General features: G+C 59.2%; 4 protein-coding genes across 17 annotated transcripts; 2 read left to right on the forward strand and 2 right to left on the reverse strand.

Annotated features, from left to right (window-relative positions):
* Positions 1 to 1,634: 1,634 nt before the first annotated feature.
* Positions 1,635 to 7,431, forward strand: EXOC3L1 (exocyst complex component 3 like 1). Of its 6 annotated transcripts, none has more exons than XM_087420122.1 (14): positions 1,635 to 1,719; positions 2,010 to 2,078; positions 2,284 to 2,459; positions 2,541 to 2,760; positions 3,576 to 4,185; positions 4,265 to 4,391; positions 4,526 to 4,651; positions 4,750 to 4,850; positions 5,061 to 5,171; positions 6,221 to 6,350; positions 6,472 to 6,594; positions 6,678 to 6,833; positions 6,925 to 7,049; positions 7,148 to 7,431. In XM_087420122.1, the coding sequence occupies exons 2-14, from the start codon at positions 2,033 to 2,035 to the stop codon at positions 7,335 to 7,337; spliced, it is 2,241 nt and encodes a 746-aa protein (XP_087276248.1). In that variant the 5' UTR covers positions 1,635 to 1,719; positions 2,010 to 2,032; the 3' UTR covers positions 7,338 to 7,431. The 6 variants fall into 6 exon arrangements, with proteins under 6 accessions (XP_087276248.1, XP_004431769.1, XP_087276247.1 ...); XM_004431712.3 differs by having other exon boundaries at positions 2,299 to 2,459; XM_087420121.1 differs by having other exon boundaries at positions 2,284 to 2,760.
* Positions 7,432 to 7,788: 357 nt separating this feature from the next.
* On the forward strand, positions 7,789 to 15,813 carry MATCAP1 (microtubule associated tyrosine carboxypeptidase 1). 6 transcript variants are annotated; one of them, XM_004431709.3, is made up of 7 exons: positions 7,789 to 7,936; positions 10,746 to 11,370; positions 11,453 to 11,596; positions 11,868 to 12,000; positions 12,932 to 13,237; positions 13,335 to 13,432; positions 14,482 to 15,813. In XM_004431709.3, exons 2-7 carry the CDS (start codon positions 10,801 to 10,803, stop codon positions 14,644 to 14,646), a joined length of 1,416 nt encoding a protein of 471 aa, XP_004431766.1. In that variant the 5' UTR covers positions 7,789 to 7,936; positions 10,746 to 10,800; the 3' UTR covers positions 14,647 to 15,813. The 6 variants fall into 6 exon arrangements, with proteins under 6 accessions (XP_004431766.1, XP_087276252.1, XP_014643944.1 ...); XM_087420126.1 differs by lacking the exon at positions 7,789 to 7,936 and adding an exon at positions 7,997 to 8,558; XM_014788458.2 differs by lacking the exon at positions 7,789 to 7,936 and adding an exon at positions 7,997 to 8,437.
* NOL3 (nucleolar protein 3) lies at positions 12,046 to 20,058 on the reverse strand. Of its 4 annotated transcripts, none has more exons than XM_087420138.1 (4): positions 19,717 to 20,058; positions 16,861 to 17,163; positions 16,432 to 16,731; positions 12,046 to 16,328 (listed from the first exon to the last, which is right to left on the reverse strand). In XM_087420138.1, exons 2-4 carry the CDS (start codon positions 17,153 to 17,155, stop codon positions 16,321 to 16,323), a joined length of 603 nt encoding a protein of 200 aa, XP_087276264.1. In that variant the 5' UTR covers positions 17,156 to 17,163; positions 19,717 to 20,058; the 3' UTR covers positions 12,046 to 16,320. The 4 variants fall into 4 exon arrangements, with proteins under 4 accessions (XP_087276264.1, XP_087276265.1, XP_087276263.1 ...); XM_087420139.1 differs by having other exon boundaries at positions 16,871 to 17,163; positions 19,717 to 19,837; XM_087420137.1 differs by lacking the exon at positions 19,717 to 20,058 and adding an exon at positions 19,271 to 19,702.
* A 421-nt stretch (positions 20,059 to 20,479) lies between these two features.
* Positions 20,480 to 25,768, reverse strand: HSF4 (heat shock transcription factor 4). Its single transcript, XM_004431706.3, has 13 exons — positions 25,203 to 25,768; positions 24,471 to 24,579; positions 24,254 to 24,381; positions 24,029 to 24,153; positions 23,691 to 23,766; positions 23,484 to 23,548; positions 22,851 to 22,953; positions 22,466 to 22,593; positions 22,116 to 22,343; positions 21,482 to 21,587; positions 21,318 to 21,383; positions 21,097 to 21,166; positions 20,480 to 20,796 (listed from the first exon to the last, which is right to left on the reverse strand). The coding sequence occupies exons 1-13, from the start codon at positions 25,323 to 25,325 to the stop codon at positions 20,645 to 20,647; spliced, it is 1,479 nt and encodes a 492-aa protein (XP_004431763.2). The 5' UTR covers positions 25,326 to 25,768; the 3' UTR covers positions 20,480 to 20,644.
* Positions 25,769 to 25,823: the final 55 nt, after the last annotated feature.

Genomic DNA, 25,823 nt, shown 5'->3' on the forward strand with positions numbered 1-25,823 from the left:
GCCAGGCCAGGCCGGCGCCGCCGCCACTTCCGCTTCCGTTCCTGGCCACCCGGCCGCCAGCGCCAGCGTCGCTGATTCCGCTTCCGCCCCGCGCCCTCCCAGGGAACCCGGCGCAATTCCTCTCTGCCGTCAGGGCCGAAAACTTCGGGGACCATCAGCAAATGTCCAACCGCCAAAGAGGACGAAAACAACCGACAGGCCCGGGAAACAGGATATGGTGCCGAGGGAGGAAGTCGGTGGGCAGCCCTGGCAGTAGAGAAGGGGGAGCCACTGGAAACTTACTGGCTAGCCAACTTGCCCCAACTCCACTAACTCTGCCCCATCCCCCATCTTGGGAGAGGAGACCATGCTGCCTGATGAACCCAATGTGTTTCTCCAAATCTGCTCCTAGAGGCTGCCCCGCCTTCTTGGGGCACCCTATTCCTGTCTCTCATTTCCTGCCAACAGCAAGCACTAACTACAGCTAGCTTATCCACTTGTCTCCATCCCCACCCCCCTTCCCTGTCCCAGCCTCATCTTTCTCTTGTCTCCATAATTCAGTGCTGAGAAACCATGGAATTATAACTACTTTTCAGCCAATGCAAACATGTTTACCTATATGTAAAAATATATAAAGCACTTAGAGCTGTTCCTGGTGTGGAAGGATTATGTGTTTGCTAGTATCATTTTGTTATTTTTAACATTGTAATTATTTATTATTGTTTATTTTAGGTCAGGTTCTTTGGGAAACAGACTTTGACAGGGATTTGGCTGCAGAAAGTTTATTGAGGATCCACACTTGTAAGGGAGTAAGACAAACAGAATTGGGCAGAGAGGGGAATTAAACTGTGATGCAGTTATAATAGATGGCTCAGCTCATCCTACTAGGAGCTCTGAAACTGGGGTGGCCCTTCCAAGGCATTCCACATTCAGGCAAGGGTAATGGGCCTTTGTGCCCTAACATTGACCAGGACACTCAGCTGTGAGACCTCAGTAGCCTACACTCCCGGCAGCTAGGGGAACTAGTGTCTTTGTCCTGAGGATGGATTTGGGTGTGCACCAGAGTCCACTGCATTATTACTACCTTTTAGTCCCTTCCATGGCCCCCTTTAACTCTCAAGATAAACACAGCTTTCATAGCCCTTCCACCCTCTCCTGCCATCACCCACCACACACCTTCTTCACAACAGCCTGCGGTCTCTCCTCTGCAGAGGCACACACCCTCCTCTGAGGGGTCCTTCCACACAGTTTTCATTCTGTGATGTTGTTGTCTGCATCCATATTTGCACACCCCACTCTCCACCCCAGGTTGGGGCCATCGAGTTCATGTCCATGTCCCGAGCATGAAAAGGTCCTGGGTAGGCTGGTCAAGACTCAATGATCACAGGGCGTACACCCCCCTCCCCCCAAGGAAGTGGTGCCCAGCCCTCCCCGCCCCATCTCACAGTGCAGATGTTCTTTCCTGTTGGGAATAAAGCACCAGAGACTCAGCTTCCTTCCTTTCTGCATGTGGCCTTGGGGAGGGAGGGGCCTTGGAAGGAGGAGGGGGCTCCTGGGCAGGGAGGTGGGACAGAGGCTTCCTTGGGGAGAAGAATTCTGCGCACGCCGAGGTGTGGGCCACAGCCACCCAGGCCTCGTGAGCCAGTGGAGGGAGTGTCCAGCTCTGCTGTGAGGGCCGGGGGAGAGGGCCATCCTCAAGGCCAAGGCTGTTTGCGGAGGAGAGAGAACTGGTCAAGCCTGGTGAGTTCCAAACCAAGCTGCCCTCTTTAACGCAGAGCAGGAACGGGGTCCAGCAGAGGCCTGTGCCTACCCTGCCTCACTTGGCACCTGCTGGGGCAAAACTGAGAAACCCAGCAGGCAAGGGCTTCTCAGGTGCTTCCCCATCACACCCACCTCTCTCTCATTTCCTGAGGGGGCTGGGCAAGGACCTCTCTCCTCCTTCTCAGAGGGGCCTAGAGGGAGGCTGCAGCTCAAAGGAGGATCTACTCTGCCTGCTGTAACCCAGACCCTCACCCCTATTCCTACCTCAGCTCCGGCTCCTCCAGGGCCTGCCATGGACTCAGCAGCCAAGGACGAAATGCAGCCGGCACTTCCCCCTGGTATGAACCCTCTGGGTGGGCTGAGGGAGGGACGGTGGCAAGAAAGATGGGAATGGTGGGATTGGGTCCTCCCTGCCAGGTCTGGCTGGAGCTCTATAGGGCAGTGAGAGGAGAGACTGCCCTGGGGGACAGGCTGAGGAGTAGGAAGGGGAGCAGGTTCGGCGGCCACTTCCTGCAGGCCCTGCCCAACTGACGTGCTGCCCAGGCTCTTCCTGCCCAGGGCCTGAGTGGCCGGAGCAGGAGAGGGCGGAGCGGCTGGCCCGAGGCGCAGCACTCAAGTGGGCTTCGGGCATCTTCTACCGGCCGGAGCAGCTGGCCAGGCTGGGCCAATATCGCAGCCGTGAGGTGCAGCGTACCTGCTCCCTGGAAGCACGCATCAAGGTGGGCAGCAGGCAGGGGGCAGGAGTGCTGGGGGTGGGCTGCAGGGCTGGTCAGACATCACTGGCTGCCTCTCTCTCACAGTCGGTGGTGCAGTCATACCTGGAGGGCGTGAAGACTGGTGTGTGGCAGCTGGCTCGGGCCCTTGAGGCCGTGCAGGGAGCCCGTGAGGCCCTGGGCCAGGCCCGCGGGTTGCTCGGGGGCATGGCAGAGGCAACACAGACCCTAGAGCCGCTGCGAGAGCGGGTTGCCCAGCACAAGCAACTGCAGGCCCTGTCTCAGCTGCTGCCCCGGCTGCAGGCAGGTGAGTGTGCAGGGGCACTGGGCCTCAGCCCTCCAACACTTAGTCAACAAATGCCCATCACTAATCAAGGGGCGGGGGCACTAGTGAGAGACTGCATGGAGGGACACACCACGGACCTCCCAGAGAGTAACTTAGGCTTCAAATGGCATATGAAGCAGGGTGCAAGTCAGCTCATTCTGGGGTTCTCAAGCATGGGATGTCTGAGTCAGGACTGACACCCAGTCAAGCAGCTCTGGACACCCTCATTGTTAATATGTTGAAATATCCCTAAAAGAGTGGGTGAATAGCCACTAGCATGGTCCCCCAGTTCCTCCCTGTCTTCCCTCCAGGATCCCTGACTTCCTCACGTTCCATCAGCTCAAGGGTTTACACCAGGCCCACCAGGCTGCTAGGACCTTCCCTGGCTCCTTTCAGATTGGCCAATGCTCTACTGTACCAGTTATTAAATATTTTATTTATTTATTTATTTATTTTTTGTGAGGAAGATCAGCCCTGAGCTAACATCCATGCCAATCCTCCTCTTTTTGCTGAGGAAGACCGGCCCTGAGCTAACATCCGTGCTTGTCTTCCTCCACTTTATATGGGACATCGCCACAGCATGGCCTGACAAGTGGTGCATCGGTGCGCGCCCGGGATCCGAACCTGGGCCGCCAGCAGCGGAGTGCGTGCACTTAACCGCTACACCACAGGGCCGGCCCCGGTTATTAAATATTTTAGACATCACCGCAGCCCCAGGGCCTCAGCATCTGCTGCTGTACCCATTACACAGGTGAGAGGGCTGAGACCCAGGGCTGTCTTCTTTCCTCCATCCTTAGTGCCGGCTGCAGTGGCCCACACACAGACCCTGATCAGTGCCCAGCGGCTCTTGGAGGCATATGTGAGCCTTCGGGAGCTGGAGCAGCTGCGAGAGGAGACCTGGGCACCTCTCGGGGGCCTGGAGCTGCCAGTCTTCGAGGGGCTGGGCCATCTAGCTGAGGCATTGGGCCAGGCTGTGGAGGCAGCTGCAGGGGCTGCGGGGCAGCTGGCACGGGAGGACCCAGCCCTGCTAGTGGCTGCTGTGCGCGTGGCAGAGGTGGATGCTGGGCACACAACCTCCCTGGAACAGGCTCCTCGGGACTGGCGGCAGCGCTGTCTGCAGGCGCTACAGGAAGGCCTGGAGCGGATCCACTTTGGAACACTGTTGCCTGGGCCTGGGGCCCTAGAAGGGTGGCTGGAAGCTCTGCGGGTGGCTCTACCAGCCGAGTTGGCCACAGCTGAGGCACTAGTAGCACCCTGCTGCCCACCACACTACAAGGTGGTCCAGCTCTGGGCCCACACCCTGCACAGCGGCCTGCGCCACTGCCTGCAGCAACTCCTGGAAGGGCCTGAGCTGGGAGCTGCTGATGCCTTCACCTTGCTGCATTGGGCACTGCATGTGTACCTGGGGTCAGTGCCCTTGGGGCAATGGGAAGTGGGTGGGTCAGAGGCTGGGGGTTCAGCATGACACTGGGCTATCCATCTCTAGGCCAGAAATGATGGGGAGCTTGGAGTGCCTGGAGTTGGGGCCTGAGGCTGATGTGTCTCAGCTGGAACCCCTCCTGACCGCAGAGAACATAGAACATCTAGAGGCAACATTTGTGGCCAAAGTCCAGGTGAGTAGTTGGGGCCAGGTCCAAAGAAGCTTTGCCACCAGCTGTGGGCCTGTATCTGCTGAGTCACATGTCTACCTGTCTCTAGCAGTATCAGTGTCCTGCTACATCCTGCTGCCCCTTGCTCCTTCCCCTAGGCAAGTGTGGCCCAGTGGCTGCAGAAAGCACTGGATGGGGAGGTAGCCGAGTGGAGCCGAGAGCAAGAGCCTGACACAGACACGTCTGGCTTCTACCACTCACCAATGCCGGCCATTGTGTTGCAGGTGGGTGGGAAGTGGTGAGGCAGGTGGGCAGCCCCCTTAAGGAAGGGGAGGAGGGCAGGGTTAAGACTCTGCTGATGGCTGCCCATCCCTGCCTGTAGATCCTGGAAGAGAACATTCGTGTAACGAGCCTGGTCAGTGAGTCGCTGCAGCAGCGGGTGCATGGCATGGCACTGTCAGAACTGGGCACATTTCTGAGGAGGTCTGCCATGGCACTGACCCACTCCTAACCCCTGGCCCTGCTCCTGGGGCAGTCCAAAGGGGCTGCGAGTGAATAAGGCACACCAGTGGGAAATGGATCCTCCAAAACAGGGCCTTGGGTATCTTGGAGGTGGGGCTGGAGTACCAGAGACTGGGGTTGTGGGAGCACCACAGTGACAGCAGGTACAGGAGCCACCTCTGCCCTTTGCAGCTTCAGTGATGCTCTGATCCGATTCTCGCGAGACCACCTCAGGGGGGAAGCAATGGCCCCTCACTATGTACCCTACCTACTGGCCACCCTCAACCACCAATCAGCACTCAGGTACCAGGAGGCCCCCACTGAACCCCACCTTCACTAACCCCTAACTGAACACCTATTAGGTATGGACTCAGCCCACATTAGGCCATTAGGAATTTTGGACTCATGTAGCCCTGGGGGTCCAATCCTAGTTCTACTAATTACTATCTGGGTGACCTTGAGCGAGTTACCTAATCTCTCTGAATCTTGCTTTTCTCATAAGTATTGTACGGGTAATAAGGGGATGTTCTGAGAATCACATGATATAACAAGTGTGAAGTACTTACCACAGTGCCTGGCACATAGTCATTATTCATTCATTCAACAATACTTACCAATGCCCTACTCTGTGCCAGGTAATGTCTGGGGTTACAGCTGTGAACAAAGAAAAAAAATTCCCGGGCTGGCCCCGTGGCTTAGCGGTTAAGTGCGAGTGCTCGGCTACTGGCGGCCCTGGTGCGGATCCCGGGTGCGCAACGACGCACCGCTTCTCCAGCCACGCTGAGGCCACGTCCCACATACAGCAACTAGAAGGATGTGCAACTATGATATACAACTATCTACTGGGGCTTTGGGGAAAAAAAAGGAGGAGGATTGGTGATAGATGTTAGCTCAGAGCTGGTCTTCCTCAGCAAAAAGAGGAGGATTAGCGTGGATGTTAGCTCAGGGCTGATCTTCACAAAACAACAACAACAAAAAATTCCCTTCCTTTTGGGTCTTATGTTCTTTGGAATGGGGGCAGAGAGGACAAACAAGTTAATGATGATTTTTACTCCCTCTTGCCAATGATTAACTCTCTCCCCTTATAGAAACAGAAACCAAAAGACATGATTTGCTCAAGGTCACACTGCGAATTAGAGGCAGGTCGGGCTAGGCTGTGTCCCTTCTAGCTCGCTGAGCCCACCACTCCCAGCCTCAGTCGACGACCCAGGCCTTCAGAAGTGCCGGGAGCCGCCCTTCTTGCCCCCTCCCGCCACACACTTGCGCCACTAGGTGGCGCTGGAGTGGCTAGACAACCGAGGGCCGTGTGGGCCTTGGCCTTGGTCCTGAAGCTGTACTTTTGGTCGGTCCAGCTCCTCCGTGTCCGTCCTGCAGCCCAACGGGGAGGCTTCAGGGGCCCTGGCTCCGGTGGAGGCAGCGCTGGACGAGTTGCAGAGGAGGATCTGCCGCCTGGTGTTGGAGGCGCTGCTAGTGGAGCTCCAGGTGAGGCTTCAGGTGGGGATGGGGGTGGCAGGAGGAGATATAGCGTATGTATGGGGGTCTCTGCGGGGAATGCCGGGTCTGGATCGTCCCTCTAGCCCCGTCTTTGTCCCCCCTCCTCTAGCCCCTGTTCGAGGCTCTGCCCTCGCGTCGGTGGCTGTCGAGCTCGGAGCTGCTGGACGATGTGTGTGAGCGGACGGCGCGCTTCTGCCGGGACTTCTGGCGCGTGCGGAATCCCGCGCTCCAGGTGAGTTTGGGGGGAAAGGCTGGGGAGCGGGAAAGCGCCCATGAAAAAGGCATCCTGGACGCATTTGATCGCTCTCCCCGCAGCTGCTGCTGGCCGAGGTGGAGCGTACTGTGGTGCTGCAGTACCTACGTGCGCTGATGCAGGGCCGCCTAGTGTGCCGCGGCGCCGACGAGCGGACCCAGGCGGCCGAGCGCCTAAGGCACGATGCCGCCCAGCTTCAAGAGCTTTTCCTCGGTTTGGTGAGAGCTCGTTGGGCGAGCAGATAGGCGGGAATCTCAGTGGTTGGGTGGGGGCCGAGGGCCGGCGAGAGACCTATCCCCACGTGCTCAGGGCCTGGAGGAGAGCGTTCAGTGCGCGCCGGTGCTGCTCGCCCTGCGGGAGCTGCTGAATCTCCGCGACCCCATGCTGCTTGGCCTCGAGGTGGCAGGCCTGCGGCAACAATTTCCCGATGTGAGGTGCGAAGACTGGGTGGGGGAGAGGGATGGGGCAGAAAGGGAGGAGGGACTCGGGGGGGGGCGGGGCGGGGCTGACTCACCTCCGTGGTGCCCCCTAGCGAGGATCACGTCTCTGCCCTCTTGGACCTGCGCGGAGACGTGTCCCGAGAGCAGCGCCTGGCCGCACTCAGCTCCCTGCAGGCTGGCCCACAGCCCTCGCCCCCAGTGGGTCGTCGAGCACTCTTCAGCCTCGTGCCAGCCCCTACGCCCGCGCCGTCCTCCTGCCTCCCCTCGAGGCCCTGTGCGTGACACCCGGCTGTCCGCAGAATAAAGCCTCAGCTCCCCTACGCCTGAATTATGTGTGTTGGGGAAGGGGGGATGAAATAAAAGTGCCCGTGAAGGTTAGGGGGTCTACGCACAGTGACATGCCTCAGGTATCCTGGCTACAATCCTGATATACGGCGTGCTCCCCACGTATTCCGGCATCACCTTTGTGTGTGGACTGCGTTCCCAAGTACCCGGGCTTCTGCCGCAGTACGCACACTACGCTCCCACGTATCCGCGCCGGGGCAGTGAGCTCCGGTCTCCTCGGCCCTGACTCGGATGACCGAGTAGCACCCGAAGCCCTGAAACACGCCTGACCCTCGTGAAGGGGGCGGACTTAAGACAACGCCCCGCCCAGGGGCGTGACCTGTTGGCGGACACCGCCCCCTCTGCTCTGCCTGGCCCCACCCCAGCTATGTTCTCGGGCGAGCGCCGCCGCGGAGATTGACGCGAATCCGCGAGCCTTCGTGTGAGCGTGCGCGCGCTCGAGTACTTGCGTCACCAGCGTCGGCTCCCCCGGGCTGGGCGGCTGGCGACTGGTGTTGCGGAGCGGGAACCGCGGTGGCGAGAAGGGGAGCGAACAGGTAGCGGCGCGGCACGCGGACGGAATCCCCACCCCCACCCCCGAGAGGCCGAGAAGGCGCGCGACGCGACCCCTCCTCATCTGCTAGGAAACCCCCTTCCATTGTCCTCTGGCCCCTCCCTCCATTGGGCACGCCCTTTGCCCCATTGCCCACCACTAATCGGCTGCAGGTCACGCCCCTCCTCGAGCTCCCCGTCCCCATTGGCTCCTCTTCCACGTTATCCTCTCCCGGAGTTTCTCATTGGCGCAGGCCACACCCTCTCAGCTTTCACTAGACTCCGCCTTCAATCTGGGCTCCTCCCCCAACCATCTTGCATTCATTCTGCGTCTAGTGCTGGGTGCTTGGGACATGAGGGTGAATCAGACCTGTCTTTGCTCGCAGGGAGTTCAGGGCATGGTAGGGGGACACGGACCTAGGCTCTGATAGTGACAGCCTAGGGCGGTAAAGAAGCCGCCTAGGCACTAGGAGCCTCTAAGACATCGGGAAGCCTTCCTGGAGGAGGTGAGGCCTAAACCGAGCACTAATGGTTAAGAGTTTGCTCCAGGGAGACAGTGGGAGGACATTCTTGGCAGAAGGACCTGAGACGTGAAAGAAACAGGCATACTCTAGTAATTGCAAAGAGGTAGGTCGAAAGAAAGAAGGGGAGATGCTGGTCCAGGTAGAGGCTTGGAGACCAGAGAGGGTCCAGAAAAGTTTGCTGTTAGTTGAGGGGAGTGAAGCCTGCAGCTCATCACTAGGCAGAGTGGAGGGAGATGGGGGAGAGGGGATTGGATCTACATGGGGAAACAGGGCAGGGGAGGAATGATTCCAGTTCTGAGACAGAGGAGGGCTCCTGGGTTCATTCATTTTATTAAGCAACTGTTCTGGGCCAGGTAGTGTTCTGAGTTCTGGGGACACAGCTTTGAACACTAAAAAGTGGAAAACAGATAACTAACCATTAAATATACTGTACTTCAGATGGTGATAACTGCCACAGAGAGCAATAATGTGGGGCAGGGGAGATTGTGGTGGGGAGGGGAGAGGAGGTTTACTAGTTTATAGAGAGTGTGTTAGGGAGGATTCTCTAATAACATATTTGTGCAGAAATCTGAGGAAAGTGAGAGAGCGACCCCTGCAATTTTATGGGGGGGAAACATTCCTGACGGGACATGTTCAGTTTGAGATGCGTGCTGTACATTCAGGTAAAGATGTTGAATTGAGAACTGGCAACACTGGTCTGAAGTTTCTGGAAGAAGTCTGGGCTGAAGATTTTTTTTTTTTAATTTTTATTTATTTATTTATTTTTTCCCCCCAAAGCCCCAGTAGATAGTTGTATGTCACAGCTGCACATCCTTCTAGTTGCTGCATGTGGGACGTGGCCTCAGCATGGCCGGAGAAGTGGTGCGTCGGTGCGTGCCCGGGATCCGAACCCCGGGCCGCCAGCAGCAGAGCGCGCGCACTTAACCGCCAAGCCACGGGGCCACCCCAGGGCTGAAGATTTTAAAACCATGAGAGTGGATGAGATCAGCTAGGCAGTGAGCATAAATGGAGAAGTTTCCATAGAAGTTTTCATGTCTTAGGGCATCACAGTGTCAGGAGGTCGGAAAGCAGGAAGACCAAGAACGAACACCGAGTGTGGTAGGAGGGGAACTATGTTTGAGTGTATTTGAGAAGCCAGGTGGAGAGTGTGTTTCTAGGATGAAGTGATTAACTGTGTCAGGTGCTATTGATCAATATGAAGATCATTGGTGACTTTGGTCAGATCAGTTTCGATGGAGAGTGGGGGACAAAAGCCTAATTGGAGGGGAATTTGAGAGAGAACAGGAAAGAAGGCATTGGAGATTGTTGATGACTCGAGGTGTGCTGCAACAAGGAGCAGCTGGAGGGAGAGGCAGTGGATCTGAAGGAGCATGGAGTCAAGTGAGTGTTTTGTTTTGCTTTTTTGAGATGGAGAAATAACAACATGTGCTTATGCTGATGGATAGAATCCAGTAGAGAGGAAGAGACTGATGATGTGGGAGACATAAGAGAGAGGGGAAATGCTGGAATTGTGTCCCTGAGGCGGCAAGGGAGTTTGGAGGCTGGAGTCTTCTGTCAGTCTCTGGGGAGAGGCTGGATTGGACTCAGCCGAGGTACAGAGTCAAGGGTGAGTGTCCTGACACCGCCCTTAGATGACCACTAGAAAGATGCCTCTGATAGGGGACAGACCAGGGATTGGCTTGGATTTGCTGAAGTTTCCCTGCTCCCCAAAACCAGATTTTAATTTGGATTTGAATAGATGGCCCAGAGGAGAGAGAGCATTCCAGGTGGAGGGACTAGCATAAGCAAGGGGCAGGCAGGCTTTCAAAATGACTGAGGCCAAATGGGCTGGAAGAGGTGGGTGGAGCCAGGTGGGAGGGGAGGAGTGAGACTGTGAAAATGCCATAGGTAGAAGGCAGGTAGAAGGTAGTGAGGCCCCCTCACCCATCATCCTGGCAGCTGAGGCTACACTATACCAGCTCCCAGTCTGGGTGGGCACAGGGATTAGAATCACGAGTAGGGGCTCAGGCCTTGCTCTCAGGAGCTCACAGGCTAAGGGGATTCCAGTAACCACCATCTCGGTGGATGTATAAGACTCATCCTCCTGCTTTACTCCAGTCCAGCTTGCTTGGGTGAACCTGCTGGAGGGAATGGACACTGGCGTAGAGGTGAGGGGGCAGCCACCGAGACCCCTGGAGGCGGGCCATGGGCCCAGCAAGGGCCCAGCAAGGGCAGTGTGGCACACAAGGCCTCTTGGTCCTCAGGCCACACCCACTCATGTTGGCCTCCCCGTGTCCTTCTGTGTCCCCAGAAGCCGACAGTGTGGGGAGTTGGAGTGACCGGCTGGATGTGACCCCCAGGACAGAATGGTGCTGGACTCAGGGGCTCAGGTGTATCAGCAGGCACCCCCCAGCCCACCAGCCAGTCCCTCATCCTTGGACCATAGGCTGAAGCCCTCAGACCGAGATGGGACGCCGCTGTACCCCTGGCCTCCATCCCTGGCCTTGCCCCTGGCTCTGTCAGTCCCCTCAGGCCTGCGGCCCCGGCCTGAGCTGCAGCCCTTCTCAGAGCTGCACTTGGGCCACCGTGGCCACATGCGTCGCAGTGAGAGCACCTACACCGTAAATAGTACTGGCCGGCGGGGGGCGGGCACCCAGGGTCAGGCCCCACCTAGACGGGGACAGGGCCCAGGTGGGGGCACCCTGCGGTCTGCAGCCTCCCTGCCTCACATTGCTAAGACTCGAAAAGATGCAGGCCGTGGTGCCAGCAGGAGCCCCTGCATGTTGGTGGCCCTGCGGCCAACCAACATGGACCGTGAGCGGGACAAGTTCTTCCAGTCCCATTACACCTACAACCCACAGTTCGAGTACCAGGAGCCCATGCCCACGGCTGTGCTGGAGAAGTACTGTGAGGCCTCTGGACAGTTCATCCATCAGGTCAGTCCAGCCTGCCCACCTCACCTTGGCTCTGTCCACCCAAGAGGCCTGGCCTGACCAGCCACTGTGGCCCTGTGTACAGGCAGTTGGCATCATTGAGGCTGTCCTGGAGAAGTTCGGTACCTATGAACACTTTGAGGCTGCAACTGGGGGCCAGCTGCTGACCAAGTGCCAGATATGGTCCATTGTGCGCAAGTACATGCAGAAGGAGGGCTGCGTCGGGGAGGTGAGCTTGCCCTGCCTGTGAGGCCCCTCTTCATGCCCCATACCAGGCTGCTGAGTGGGTGGTGCCAGGCCCGGCTCCACACCTGGCCAGCTAGTGACCCCAGGCAACCCCCTGTCCTTGTCCCAGTGAGATGGGAACTGGCTCTAGCAGGGTGGTGAAGGGTGGGTGTCCTGGCCAAGTGTCCCGCCTGGCTGCCCTATGGTATCAGTGGGTCTGCCTGGACACTGGCCCCGGGGCTGGTGATCATGGCTCAGGGCACTGCCATCTGCAGGTTGTGGTGCAGCTGAGTGAGGACCTGCTGTCCCAGGCAGTGATGATGGTGGAGAACAGCCGACCGACATTGGCCATCAACCTGACTGGAGCCCGCCAGTACTGGCTGGAGGGCATGCTGCGGCATGAGATAGGTCAGAGCGTGGGTAGGCGGGTGGGCCGGTAGGGATGAGAGGAGGTTGGGATGGGGGGCGGGCAGTGAGGGTCCCAGTAACCCTACGCCCTCTCTTTCTCCCCCTTCCCTCCGGAGGACGGGCCCTTTCCCTTCGTCAGCAGCTACCTCCTCCCTCTGGCTCACAGAGGTAGGCCAGTACATGCCTCCACTCTCTGGGCTTACCCTCATCTCTTGCTCCTTTGGGGTATCTTTTCCTCCCTCTACTTCCTCTCTGATTTCCCTTGACAGTGGGGACAAGGCTGCTGAGGCCCGGACAGGCCAGAGGGAGAACCCTAAGGGTCTCACTAGGCCAGCCAACATGCAGGCCTTCCAGGGTGGCTGGAAGGCCAGATCCTAGGAATGGAATTGACTGAGGACACACAGAGCCGGGTTTAGGAGGGGATAGGCCAGACTGGAAAAGAGAGCATGGGACACTAATTACTATTCCTTTCTGTCTGTCCCTCCTCATCAAGAATCCTGTTGCTCTGGGTAAAGGGGAGTTTTTGCTGGGGACATCAGCATGACAGTAGTCAAAATGACATATGCATGCAGGATGTGGGGCCAGGGTAGTGTGTGAGTTCCTGCACCTCTTCGGGGAGCTAGGGGCAGTGTGAGTTTGGGAGAGGTGTGTATGTGTGCATAGCCCTGGATGGGTAGGGGATTCTTGTGTGTAAGATTCTGCGTCCTTGGGTGCCAGTTCACCTGAGGAGGGTCTTCATGCTGCCTGGGGTTGGGTGAGTATGCGTTTGTCTGGGGCGGGGAATGGGTGCGGGGGAAGAACTTGTATGACAGCTTGAGTTTAGAGCCATGAGGATCCGTGAGGTCCAACCGGGTGCAGCAGGGCACAGAGTGGGCAGGTGGGTCCCCTGGACACCCCGCCCAGTGCCGCCTCCCCCTCGCCCTCCCCGCAGGCACCCACTACCTGCGGGGCGTGAACAACGCTCGGCAGCCGTGGCACAGCGCTGAGGGCCGGCTGCAGTACGGGCTGCGGCCGGCAAACCCCACCGAGGAGGGGCTGGCTAGCCTGCACAGCGTGCTGTTCCGCAAGCAGCCCTTCCTGTGGCGCGCCGCCCTGCTCTACTACACCATCCACCGCGCCGCGCGCATGTCCTTCCGCCAGCTCTTCCAGGACCTGGCGCGTTACGTGCAGGACGCCGACGTGCGCTGGGAGTACTGCGTGCGCGCCAAGCGCGGCCAGACCGACACCTCGCTGCCGGGTGGGCACCGGCGCAGGGGGAGTGCCCTGATTTGGGGGGCGAGGGGCCCCGCTTCGGGCCTGGGTGCTCACAGCCTTCTGGTCTCTTATGTCCACAGGCTGCTTCAGCAAGGACCAGGTGTACCTGGATGGCATCGTGCGTATTCTGCGGCACCGACAGACCATCGATTTCCCACTGCTGACCTCGCTGGGCAAGGTGAGGGGCCACGGACTTGCAGAGGTCCCAGCCAGCTCTTCCCCTCACCGCAGTATTCCCTGAACCTCTGATTGGTGCTCGACTGAGGACTGGGTGCCAAGGCTCTCTGGTGGGGGGTTGGGGGGGGTGTGAGGGGAGTGGAGCACAGGAGATGAAATGAGTCTGGAAGCCGAAATTAAGTTTGACCCAGCCCGCAGGTATCTATGTGGATACTGCATCTCAAAGGAGGTGGGCATTCTATGCCAAGGGAGCAGTCAGGAAGGCCTGGGGAGGCAGCCTGGAGAAACGGCTAGGGACCCAGTCCCTGGCACTGGGTATTTGTGTCAGGCTGAAGGATGTGAACTGCATCTGAAGCAGTGGGGAATCAGAGGAGCTTTAAGCAGAGGAGTGGCACAGATGTTTGAGACTTTAGAAGGCTTCCTCTGGATGTCATATGAGAGATGGATTGGAGAGAGGCCTAGGGAAGGGAGTGCAGAGGGAAGTGGGGGAGGCCTTTCCAATCACTCCTGCAGAATGGATGGTGGTCTGGCCTAACCTGGCAGTGGACATGCAGTTGGAGAGGGAGGGACAAGCTGGAAAGCTCCTCAAAGAGTGGAATCCCTTTAACTCAGTGGCCACTCTGAGTGGGAGGGTGACAGAGTCCAGCTCCCTCCCTAGAATCTGACCTAGGGGACTGTGAAGAGAGTGGGGCTGGCATAAGCTGGCTCCCAGGAGTTCATTGTTGGATATGGGGAGTCTGAGGTGCCTGAGGGATACCCAGGGGAAGGTGTTCAGAAGGCACTTGGATACCCAGGTTTGGAGGTGAGGGGAGAAGCTGGGCTGGAGACTGGAGTGGGGTTTTAGGGCATAGATGATAAGAGAAGGTGTTGAGAGAAAGAGCAGACACCCAGGACTGGGCCTTGGGGTACATAAGATTAGGAGTGAATCAGGAGGGGAGAGGGAGGAATTCCAGGAGCAAAGGGCAATGAGCCATTGGTAGAAAGCTGAGACCAGCTGCCTGAAAGTCAGGGCGCTCTGCCTACCCCTGCGGCCTGGCTTCCTCCCTGCAGGTGTCCTATGAGGATGTAGACCACCTTCGGCCCCATGGGGTGCTGGACAATACCCGGGTGCCCCACTTCATGCAGGACTTGGCGCGCTACCGGCAGCAGCTGGAGCACATCATGGCCACGAACCGGCTGGATGAGGCGGAGCTGGGCCGCCTGCTGCCTGACTGATACAGAGGCCCTGGACCTCTGGGTTCCAGGGTTCCAGATCAGCCCCCAGAACATGAAGCTGGCTGCTCTGTGCTTCCATGGCCTGGGTGTTTCTTGGGCAACTGGGAGGGCAGGAGCAGCTCAGGAGGGAGGCATGGCAACATCAGAGGGTTTGTGTCCCTTGCTAGCCTCCCTAGGGCCTGGGGACCAGCAGCAGCATGTCAGGCAAACTGAGTCTACCCTCCTGCCTCCAGGTCTCTGTTGAGTGGAGGGGAAGCCTGAGGGCAGGGGGGAAGCTGAGTGTGGGTGGGGCTGGGGGGTGGTTTGGGAGTAGAAACTTGTTCTTGCATGAGATGGCTTTGAGTGTCTGCGTACTCCAGTCTCGCCCTTCCCTCACCTGGTCCCTTGGTGCTCCTTCAGCTTTCACGCTGTCTACCTCTCACTGGGTCCTGGTGGGGGTCTCCTTTCTCCTGGGGTGATTGCCTGAGCCTGAGGTCCTGGCTTTCACACAGACTCAAGGGGCAGGGATCCTGGTAGTAGAGACCCAGCTGGGCTGGGGTGTGCTTTCCAGCATTTTGCCTCTCCCAGTGGTCATGTATTTATTCCCTATGTATGTGCTCTGCTTCCTGGGGCTGGGAGGCAGCAGCTCCTGAAGGTTTGGTGGAGGAACAGGCTCCTCTGGAAGGGAGCCCCACTCTCATCACACACGCACACACACACACACATACACACATACAGTCCTTCAGGCTTTGTGAGTCAAGCCCAAGAGCTCACCTGGCCCTGTGCCCACCCCCTCCACTGGCCTCTTGTTGTTGTGCTTGCCCATACTGCCACAGCTGGTCTCTGGCAGAGGTTGGCATAGCCTGGCAGCAGCCACAGTCCAGCCTGAGGGGCAGGACCCTAGTTGTCTCAAATTCTGAGCCCCCCGCCCAGGACTGGGAGAGGTGCAGAGGTGGCTACTTCCAGTTTCACCTCAGACTCAGCTGTGTGAGGTTGACCCAGGCCCACTCCCACCCTTGGCCTTAGTTTTCCCATCTGTATAACTCGGAAACGCAGTTGGAAAGTCCTCATTCATTTAGTCAGTGATTATGTATAGAGTGCCTTCTGTGTGCCTGTTATTGGTTAGAACGGTCACTGAGCTCCCAGTCCTGAGAGAAGTCGGACAATTAAAACAACAATAACAATGAAGTGTGTGGGCTCTGTCCTCTTCCCAAGATCCCTTCCTCTTCCTCTCTTCTAATCTCACTTCGCAAGGCTGTGAGCTCTAGCCCTCCCTACGTGGAGGGAAGTCCCTCTTCCTTGGCTCTCTGCACCAGGCCCAGGGGCTTCTGTGGAGTGGGGTGGTGACTACACATTCCCCATATGGTTCATGAGGCGAAAAGGGCTGTGGGGCAGGGCCCTTTGTCAGGCCCTTGTCCCACTGGGGTCTGGGTCTGGGGTCTCCAGGGGTGCAGCGGTTACTGAGGATGGCATGGGGCTGAGGTGGTGGGACACAGGTCACTGGGACTCAGAGCCACACCCTAGTTCCTGGGCAAAGAGCCAGAATTGCAGAGAGAGCCCAGGCCGACCCTCTGGAATTTATTCACTTCCAGTAGCACTGGGCCAGATGGAGCCTTGGTGGCGTCGACCTCGCCAGGGCAGTATCCCAGGTCCTATCCAGCTTGGGCGGGGAGTGGCCTGTCAGCGCTCTGGCCTTCAGGAATCTAAAGATGATGGAGGGGTGTGGTCAATCAGGTGGGGCCCCGCCCTTCGCCTCCCAGGCCACGCCTCCCGCCAACCTGGCACCGGGCTTGGGCAGGCTCACACCTTCAGACTCGTCCCCCGCCTCGAAGTCGGGCTCCGGCTCCAGTTCAGGCTCTGGTTCTGGCTCTGGTTCCGGATCCATTTGGAGTTCCGACTCCGGCTCAGCCCCTTCAGAGGCCTCAGCTTCCAGCTCTGGCTCGGGCTCCTCGAGGGTTTCGGATTGCACTGTCTCGGAGCCCTCAGGACCCCTGGCTTCGTCACAGACTGAAGCTTTGGGCAGCCCGGGACATAAAATTCCCGAGCCAGGTGCCTCAGGCGTCCAATGGCCTGGGCATGGAGGGTCGTAGCTGCGCTCCCGGTAGCCTGGGGCGGAGGTAGGAGTGTGAGGTTCAATTTACCCCTCCGCGGGTTGCTCTTGCACACGCCCATTTCTGGGGAGCTACAACTCCGTATCCCACGACCCCTTCCACGCCCCGCCCCCCGCGCGCTCACCAGTGCCCACGTGCTGCCAGTCCCAGGCGGGGTCGGGCGCCCGCGCGGTTCGTTGGGCGCAGAGCAGCAGCTCCTGGCAGGCGGCTTCGCCCTTGCCCTGCACCACCAGCAGCAGGCGGCGCACCCTGCGCTCCGCATCTGGGAGCGCGTCCAACGCCTCGTACTCGGGCTGGGTGAGCACGCCCCGCGCCAGCAGCGCATCCAGTAGCAGCCCGGAGTCGGCCTGCAGCGTCTCTACCAGGCGTTTCCGCTCGCGATCGATCGTCTCTGACGGCCTCTCCTGCGCGTTGCCCATGGTAGAGGCTGCATGGGGGAGGGGGAGAGAAATAGTGGGGGCCGGGGCTCCCTCACCCTTGACCTCTCTCCCAGGACCCCAGTGAACACCACTGGGTCTAAGTTCACCTCAACCCCGGCGACCGGAGAGCTCCGCAGCACAGGTCTCATTGTCCTTCTGCTTCTCCGGCCGCTTCTGTCCCGTCTCCTGTTCAGGCTTCTCCTTCGGTCCCTAAACGTCAGCTGTGGCTCTCTTCTCTACTCTCTCCCAGGACCCTTATCTACTCTCTGACCGCTCTCCCCACCCCGGCCCTCCCTCCTAAGCCCCAGCTGCCTGCAGATCCCGCGATCGGTTCAGACCCAGTTTATCCAAACTAACTTCTGTTTCCCAAACATGCTTCCCCACTTTTCTGTTAAGGCAGAAAGACCCCACACCCAGCTTGTAGTCAAGTCCTTTCCAGCCTATCTGCTGAATATTTCTCTGTCATCTTCACCATTTACTTAGGCTGGTCTTTCACCTCCAGCCTGGACCCTGCAGAGCCCCGAATCCCCTCTGCACCCAGAGCACAAAGTGCTGCGAGCCTCCCCTGCTCCTCTCACCCGCTGGAAGTCCAGACCCCAGTCCTGACCCTGAGGTCCATCTTTCCAGGACAGGCTCTGAACCTGCACCCCCCCATCAAAGCCACCACCGTGTTGCAATCACAACATGGTCTCATGGTCCTTCCTGGTTCCCTAATACCTGAGCAGGGATACCTGAATCCTCTTGAGTCCTAGCTCTGACCAAGATCTCCTGACACCACCTGAGACCCAGCTTTCTCCCTGCTGCCCTGGGAATGACTCACAGCCATCTCTTGCTTCATCTTGAAGTACCCAGGGCCTAACTCATAAAAGCTACCAACAAATGCTTGCTGAACTTTTACTGTTTTTCTCCATGGATCCTCCCATTTTGAGAGACTGTCTCTAGCAAACAGCAGGTGTTAGGCAGAAATTAATCTGCTTTGTCCATTTATTGACAACCAAGGACAATGGCCCATCCCCTCTTGGGTGGCCTGACCAAGGCAGCAAAGGCCCCTGGCATTAGGGGGCAAAGAGGTCAGGCCCTGGACCACTCCCTCTCTCAGCCCATTTCCCAGGGCCTTGGCTTTGTCCACACAGCTCCCTCTTGGGTCTTATCCTCCCTTTGGGGTCCCTCCTCTACCTGCTTACTTGCCTCTAGGTCTGGGAGAGCAGATTTGGTCCTAGCCTCCATCCTGCCTCCCAGGTCTCTCTTTGCTTCCCTGATCATTTCACCCCTTCTGGCCATATTGAAGCATCAGGCCTTCTCCCAGGCCACTGAGCAGGGACCAGGACTACCCCTTGCCCCTCCCTCTCCCTTCACGTCCCACCTGTGACAAATGCTGCTACTCCACCTCTCAGTGAGTCTCTACAGCATCCCCTCTCAACCCCACCATCCTCACCTCATCTCCTATGACAATCTCTCTGAGTACCTCTCACTCCCATCCCACCACCCCCACAGCATCATGACTTTGACAACTCTCTAAGGTAGGATTTATTGTCCCCATTTTACAGATGAGGAGACAGGCTCAGCAAGACCAAGTGGCAGAACTGGAATCTGACTTGCTCCAGCCTGAACTACAACTAGGTCTCCTGCCAAGCAGAATGTCAGCCCTAACCACCTGTATCCTACCTCCCACTGCCCATCAGAGAGAATCTAGACTATCCGGCCTAGCGGCTCTAGCCACCTCCCACCCCCCTGGACTGCCAGGCTTTCCCCAATTTCTCTCCACCATTCAGTGCTGGGAGACGTCGTCAAGCCCCTGGCACTTCTAAACCTTTGCAGATGCTCTTCCCTAAGCCTAGAATACCTTTCCCCTCTCTCCATGCTGTGCACCCATCCTCCAAGCCTCAAATGTCCCCTTGTCCACCTCAGTGCCTGAGTGTCCTAAAGGCAGACTGGTTCCATCTCCTGTGTACCTCAGTGAACAGCATATACCCTCACCACCAACAGCATAGACCACCACCGAGCTGACATCACTACACGGTGTACACGTGGGCCCTCTGCCCTCTTCAGCTGAGGCTTCCAAAGACTGTCCCCACAATCACACAGGTGCAGAAAGGGAGAGGGGACAGAACCTACTCAGTACAGTGCAGAGAGGGAGGAGGCAGATCGGATTGGCCCTCCTGCTCCCTCACTCCTCCCGGGTTATTTTCACGTTAGCCTCCTCCTCCCATTACGCCAAGTCCTGTCCTTTGTCCTGTCTGGGGGTGCAGAGACCCCGGCTGGTCTGGGCCATCCCTCTGAGGCTCTCAGTGCTCGGAAGTGAATACCGAAGTTATGTCGTGGCCAGTCCTTCCCGGGTCACAAGCCAGATCCTTCCCGGAGCACCAGGCGGCTCCAGGTGGGAGGCGTGAAGGGAGGGTCTCGGCCCCCCTTTCCCACCTCGCTGCGCGGGTTCTTTTGCTGGAGAGCGAGGGTTGTGGGAAACTGCGGGAACCCTTGTGCATGTGCGACCGCAAGGCCCCGCTCACCTCCCCTCCACCCAGTCCCAGAGCTAGTCCTGCGGAGGGGCGGGGCTCACAGACCTTCGAGCGCGGCTGGTGGTGGTGGGGCGCGGATTCCGCCCAATCTCAGTTTCTCTTCCCTCCTCCAGCTGGGTGGGGTGGGGCTCCCGGTCCGGTGCGCTCCGGCGGCCCCGCTCACGGGTCGAGCCTCGGAGGGGCAGAAGATGACAAGGCAGAAAGGGCTGGGCGGGGTGGGGGTGGGGACAGCAGCTGCGGCGGGGGCGGGGCGCCCAGGGCTGCCGGGAACCGGGAGTGGGTGGGGGAGAGGGGGGCATTCTTCTCCCGACGCGGGGAGGCGGCCGCAGAGGCCACTCACCGCCTGGGCTGATACGTGAGTCCGCTTTCCCTCCCCATCCCGGGCGCTCCGGATGAATCAGGGAGGGGCACTTCGGCCCGCAGCCCCAAGTACCCAGCGCCCACTCTGGGCCTGACAATTCCCAGGCGCTTTACACCTATCCTCTCGTCGACCCTTCTCTGCCTGTCACAGATAAGGCTCAGAGAAGGGGACCAGCTTACCCAGGATCACAGAGCGGATGCATTGCGGAGCTGGGTGTGACCCAAAAGACCCCGCTTACCAGAGGTCGCAGTGGCCACGCGCTAGCCCTGGATCCGGGCCCGGAAGATCCAGGCCTAAGCAGGAGAACCAGAGGCGGGCTCCCCAAGCACCTCTACTCTCCAAGGGCTCCTTCATTAAAGCCTTAGGATCTGGACGCTTCTACGAATGCAAAGTCGCCCCCCACCCACGACTTCTGTGCTCCCTGGTCGGTAGAGAAAAGAAACCATAAACAGAGAAAAAAATGCGGTTTATGTGCGGGGCTCGGTAACGGAGAGGGGCCGCTGAGTAGGAGGGGCTTCACTCAGCCTCCGCCAGGGGGCGCCAGGAAGCTGAGAAGGGCGTGCTGCCGCAGGCCAGCCCTTCAGCCAGGCTGGCTTCCGAGTGGAGCGGGATTCACGTGGAGGGATTGGCCCCGGGGCCCAGGTAGGAAGCACGGCTCTCAGGGGTGCTGTAAATTGTTAAAGCTCCAGGCAGGCCGAGGGCTGGGCCTCCCAAAGCCGTTTGGACGTCCAGCAGGAGTGGCGCCCCAAGCGTGGAGTCCTTCCCTAGGAGGAGTAGGGCTGTGCTCAGCAGGGAGAAACGGTTCCCCCTCCTTTCTTAGGGGAAGGAGAGCCACACTCGCCTTGCCCTCTGGTCAGTTAGGATGAAACATCCATTATCAACTTCTCCACTCTCACCCAGTGGTGAGAGGATGGGTGGCTTAAGTAGCTCTCTGCAGGGCTGCCTAAACTCAGTGGATTTTCCTCCAAAACACAAACTGCCCAGCCCACCTAATCAAGGTAGCTCAGGCCAATCAGCGACCCCCACCCCCCACCCCCTAGGTCCTGAGTCACCACAGTCCTTACCTGGGCCTGGAGAATTTAAGCCCTTGACCTCCAGCTCAGTCTCACCCTTCTCAGGAACCAAGGGCTGCATCTGCATGTGAGAACCCCAGGAAGCAGCTGGGGAGGGGAGCTGGGAGGAGAGCTGGGGCTTTGGCTGAGAGAGAACAGCCATGGACCAAAGGGCTTGGCTCAGCAACCCCTAAATGCAGTTTATCCCCCTGCTGTTCCCACCCCAATCTTACCAGGGACAGCTCCATGTCCAAGTCCATCAGGGTCCATTCCCGCCCTTGGAGGCTGAGGCCCAGCACCTGGGGGGAGCTCCACATCAGTGGTGCCCTCCCCAGGCTGCACAGACAGCTGGACCCCACCAAGCCCCATGCCCCTGCCCTGCTGAAGGTGTACTCACATCCAGGGGCCCTGCAGGCTCCACAGTTTCAGGGGGGGCCCGAAGCAGCATTGGAGGCAGCAGACTGTCTGGGCTCCGGCCCCCCCTCTCCAGGCTCAGAGGCCCCCTGTGCACAGAGAACTGCTGTTGCCTTGCAGTGCCCACCCATTAGGTTCCCAGGGAACCTGGATACTTCAGGATCTAAATCTGACAACATCTAGAAAATGCTAGGAGAGGACCCCCCACACACATAGAGGGGCACAGGGAGAGTGCCTCTGCCTCTTACCTTTGACCTGAAGTTTTGGGTTGTGGAGCTGGGGTCTGGGGATGTGTCTCCTCCCTATGCAATTGTCAACAGCAGTGGTTCTCAAACCACTGTGTACTTCACTATCTTTACAACCACCCTAGTGAACTCCTTTAAAATGCAGATTTCTGAGCCCTACCACAGAGTTGTTTCCACTTTCCAGGGGCATCTGATGCTGGTATTCCTTAGAGCAACTCTGAGAAATTAGGTCAGATCATAGTGTCCAACCTCCCCCTCAACCACCAAGGGTCAGTCAAGGCTGGGAAGTTTCCCCGGGGGTGCTGGTTAGTGCTGGTCTATCTGCAAAAGTGGCCCACAGGGCTCACAGTCAAGAATAGGCTCTCTGCTCACCTGTCAGGTACCTCCCTGGGACCCCTTGGTTCAGGCTGTTGGGCATTCCTGGGCCCCTCAGGGCTGAAGCTCCCTTTCCCTTCCAGGATGGCCTGCACCACAGCCACAGGCAGCGGTGGGGGGGCTGTCACGCAGAAGTCACACTCGTTTGGGGCCAGGGCCAGCCCGGCCTCGCCTTCCCCCCCTGGGCTGGCCGGCTCTTCTTTGAGCAGTGCCAGGCCCTTCTCCCTGCACCAGAGAAAAGCTTCAACCAGACCCTGGCACTGGCCTGTCCCCCTACCCCCACAGCCATCTGGGCTGCCAGGCCCTTCCCCACAGGCTCCCCAGAAGGCAGCGCCTGTCCCTCTTACCTCCTGCCATCACTGGAGGGAGAAAGCCTGGTCCCTTCAGGGGATGGAGAGTCTTCCAGGATGTCAGAGATGATGGGGCCCCTGGCCCTATGAGGGCTGCTGAGGCCCAAGGTGGTCTCTGGGAGGGGCTGTAAATAGAATACTAGGCCCAGCCCTTCACCTCAAGGCACAGGGTGAGCCAGAAGCCAACCAGTACCACATGGACCAGGTGCAAGGGGGAAAGTTTGAGGAGGGATCCCTGGCTAACTCTGTGCTGGGGAGCCTGGGTCTAGTTGGGGGGAAGGCTGGCCTCCATCTTCTCTTCTTTTTGGGGAATGAGGAAATGGAACAGGCTCTCCATCAGCCCAGCTGTGCCCTAGGGAACGGAGGAGAAGCAAAAACCTACCGACTGGATAAAGCAGGGGTCCTGCAGGAGGGCACCAGGTAGGGGGCAGGTGTTGAATTTGGCTGGTGTTGGGCATGAGCTCCCCTCATCCAGCATCAGGGACCTGCGCAGGGTGGCCAGGGCACAGGCAGGGGGCTGGGCAGGTTCATCTCCCATGCCCCTCAGCTTGCACCACCTCCCTCCTACAGGCCCCAGCAGCCAAGTCAGCAGAGCTGAGGCCTGTTGCCAGGGCATCAGTCACATGCTGGAGGCAGAAGGGGCTCCCCGCAGAGATGGGGGCCCTTTGGGGTAGAGAGGGGAGGGAGGGAGTATAGTTTGGGCCCCAGACCCTCTGCTGTTGGGGTGCTTTGGGATGGGGGGGAGGGGGGAATTTGGGGATAGGATCCTGGAACTCAGGGATCTGAGTATGGGGTTTTGGTGGTAGAGTTGAGGGTAAGGGGGAAAGTCCTGGAAGGGGGCTCTTGGGGAGATGGCCATGGGGTGAGGAAATCTGTAGTGCAAGGGAGAAAAATAAGGATTCCTGGTGAAGGGATCCCCCTCCAGGAGATTTCTGGAGGAGGGGTCCCTGCATGGGCCCTCTGGCAGGGAGAGTCCTGGAAGGAGAGGGGCATGAGCTCCCTGGCTCTCACTCACAGCTTTCTCTTAGCTCCTGCGCTGCTGGACCCCGCCTGAAGTGGCCCAAAGAGGCACTGGATCAGCTGAAGAGGAAGCAAAGTGTTAATTCATACTTTGGACGTTGCCCCCACCCTAACAAGACACTTTCAGGTGAGACTGAGGACTGGGAGGAGCGAGGGTGTTCAAGGAGTGGGAGAGAGAAGTGGGGTAGGGGGAGAGGAACACCTTGCCAATGACTCGGTGTTGCTGACCGTGGCTCTGCCGCAGCGTCATCACCTCCCTCCATAAGATCTCGTTCTGCCTAGGGGAAGGTGTGGGACGGTGCTGAGGCATCTGAGAGTTCGGCCCAGTCACCACCCCCCCACAGAAGGCAGGCCTGAACCCGAGACCACTCAGAGGATCATCCATCCAGAGAGAACAGAGTTCCACAGTTCGGCCCATTTGTCTAGATGGAGGCACCAAGGCACCAGAGAGGAAGGAGCTGCCCAGAACGGCCTGGCATCCTGTGTCTTCTGCCTTCCCAGACCCCCCCTTACCCCTTCCACCCTCCCCCTCCCCCGCACTGCCTGAGCTCCCGCAGCCGCGCCTCGGTGCTCTCCTGCACTCCCCGCAAAGCCTGCACCTCGCCCAGCAGCCGGCCCAGGTCCTCGGGGCGCCAGCGGCCGTCGTCGCCGCGCAGCGCAGGCACCTGCAGGTGGGAGGCACCGTTGGATTTGAGTCGCATAGAACAGGGCCAGCCATCCCACCACCTCCACCCAGGTTTACTGGTTCCTGCAGGCCTCCCCGACCTTGCGCCGCACGCGTTCCAGTAGTTGCTCGCGGCCGCGCACGAAGCTCGGGTGCTGGAACTCGACATGGTCGCGCTCCGGCCTGAGCAGGCCGCCCTGCTCGATGCTCACCACCTTCCGAAAACCGTCTAGGGAGTGGGGCGTAGGGGAGTAAGTAGCCGCATCACCGCGCACCAAGTCACCCACACCTGCTTCCCGCCCAGCCCCAAGGACTCACACATGTTGAGTTGCCGCACGAAGCTCGCCATGTTGCTGTGCTTGAAGTACTGGGGCAGCACTTCCTTTGCGAAGCGGCTCTGGTCGCTTACGAGGAAACTGGTCCCGCTCTGCTGAGAACGCCGCCCGCCCACCCACCGTGCGGGCGGAGACCGGACGACGCCGTGAGCGGTGCCCGCTCACGGCCAGACCCGCGCTCTGGTGCGCGCACACACACACTCGCACTCACTCTGGGGACCGGGCCTGTCGCTCATGGGGACACGGGGACATGGGACAAGGCCAGGACAGAACTAGCTCAGAGGCCTAGCCTGGGGCGACTACAGTGAATCCCTACCGCAGCCCGACCCACACTATGTACTCGGTTCTCGGAAAGGAGGAGCAGAGGCCAGACCTGGGTTCTAGCCCGCTATGTGACTCTGAGCTAGAACCAGACTCAGTCCTTCCCTTCTCCTGGCCTCTGTTTTCTGATCTGTCTGATGCAGCGGGGTGGGAACTAAGTGACCTCGAAGATCCCTCGGGCTCTAGGTCTCCAAAAGGCTCCTACCCTTTCCTCGGCCCGGAGGAAGTCGCCTCACCTCCATCTCGCATATCCCCTCCAAGGTAAACTACCCTGGACGGTTGAATAGAGGGACCCACAGCCCCGTCCCAGGCGAGGGTTGGGTGGGCGTGGATGTTCACTGACGTGGAGGGATCCCAGGGACTACTGAGGGGGTCGAGGGGCCCCAGCCCTCACCGGGCTCCAGCGGATCAGGTGGTCGGTGCCCGGGTCTCCCACCAGCGCCCACAGCTTTCCGAGGAAGGCAGGCACGGGGCTGGGGCCCGGCTCCGTGGGCAGCGCGGCTGGCGCTTCCTGCATGGCGCAGTCTCGGCCCCGCTAAGCGCTCGGCCCGGCCGCCGCGGGCTTGTGAAAGCCGCGGAAAGTGCTGCGTTTGCCGCCCGCCCCGCCCTACTCCGCCTCCGGGCGCCAGGTCAGGTGGGGGCCACGTGTGAACCCGCGGGGCGGGGCTCAGACCGCGGCCGGAGCACCAGCAGACCGAAAGTGCAGGCTGGGATCGGCTGTGTGGAGGGGTGCGGTGGGGAGGGAGATCTGGGTTCCAGTTCTACCCTCCTCAGGCCCGCTGTGCCTCCTTTGTTCTTAGGGAGAAATTCCCCGTGCCCGGCCTGGTGCGGACTAGGAAAAGTCCTAGAAGGCGATGGCCGCGGGCACAGTGAAGCACCGGGTAGAGTGGGCAGATAGGAGCGGCGGGGGCAGGGGAAACTGGCACCCTCCCGCCGAACCTTGGGGCATTGTCATTCCAAGGATGCAGAAGCCCCCCCCCGACCCCCGCAGCCGCCACAGTACTGTACAACCGAC

The sequence above is a fragment of the Ceratotherium simum genome, chromosome 30 (genome assembly GCF_057802395.1).
Source record: "Ceratotherium simum simum isolate JZ-2026a chromosome 30, ASM5780239v1, whole genome shotgun sequence".
Classification (NCBI taxonomy): domain Eukaryota; kingdom Metazoa; phylum Chordata; class Mammalia; order Perissodactyla; family Rhinocerotidae; genus Ceratotherium; species Ceratotherium simum.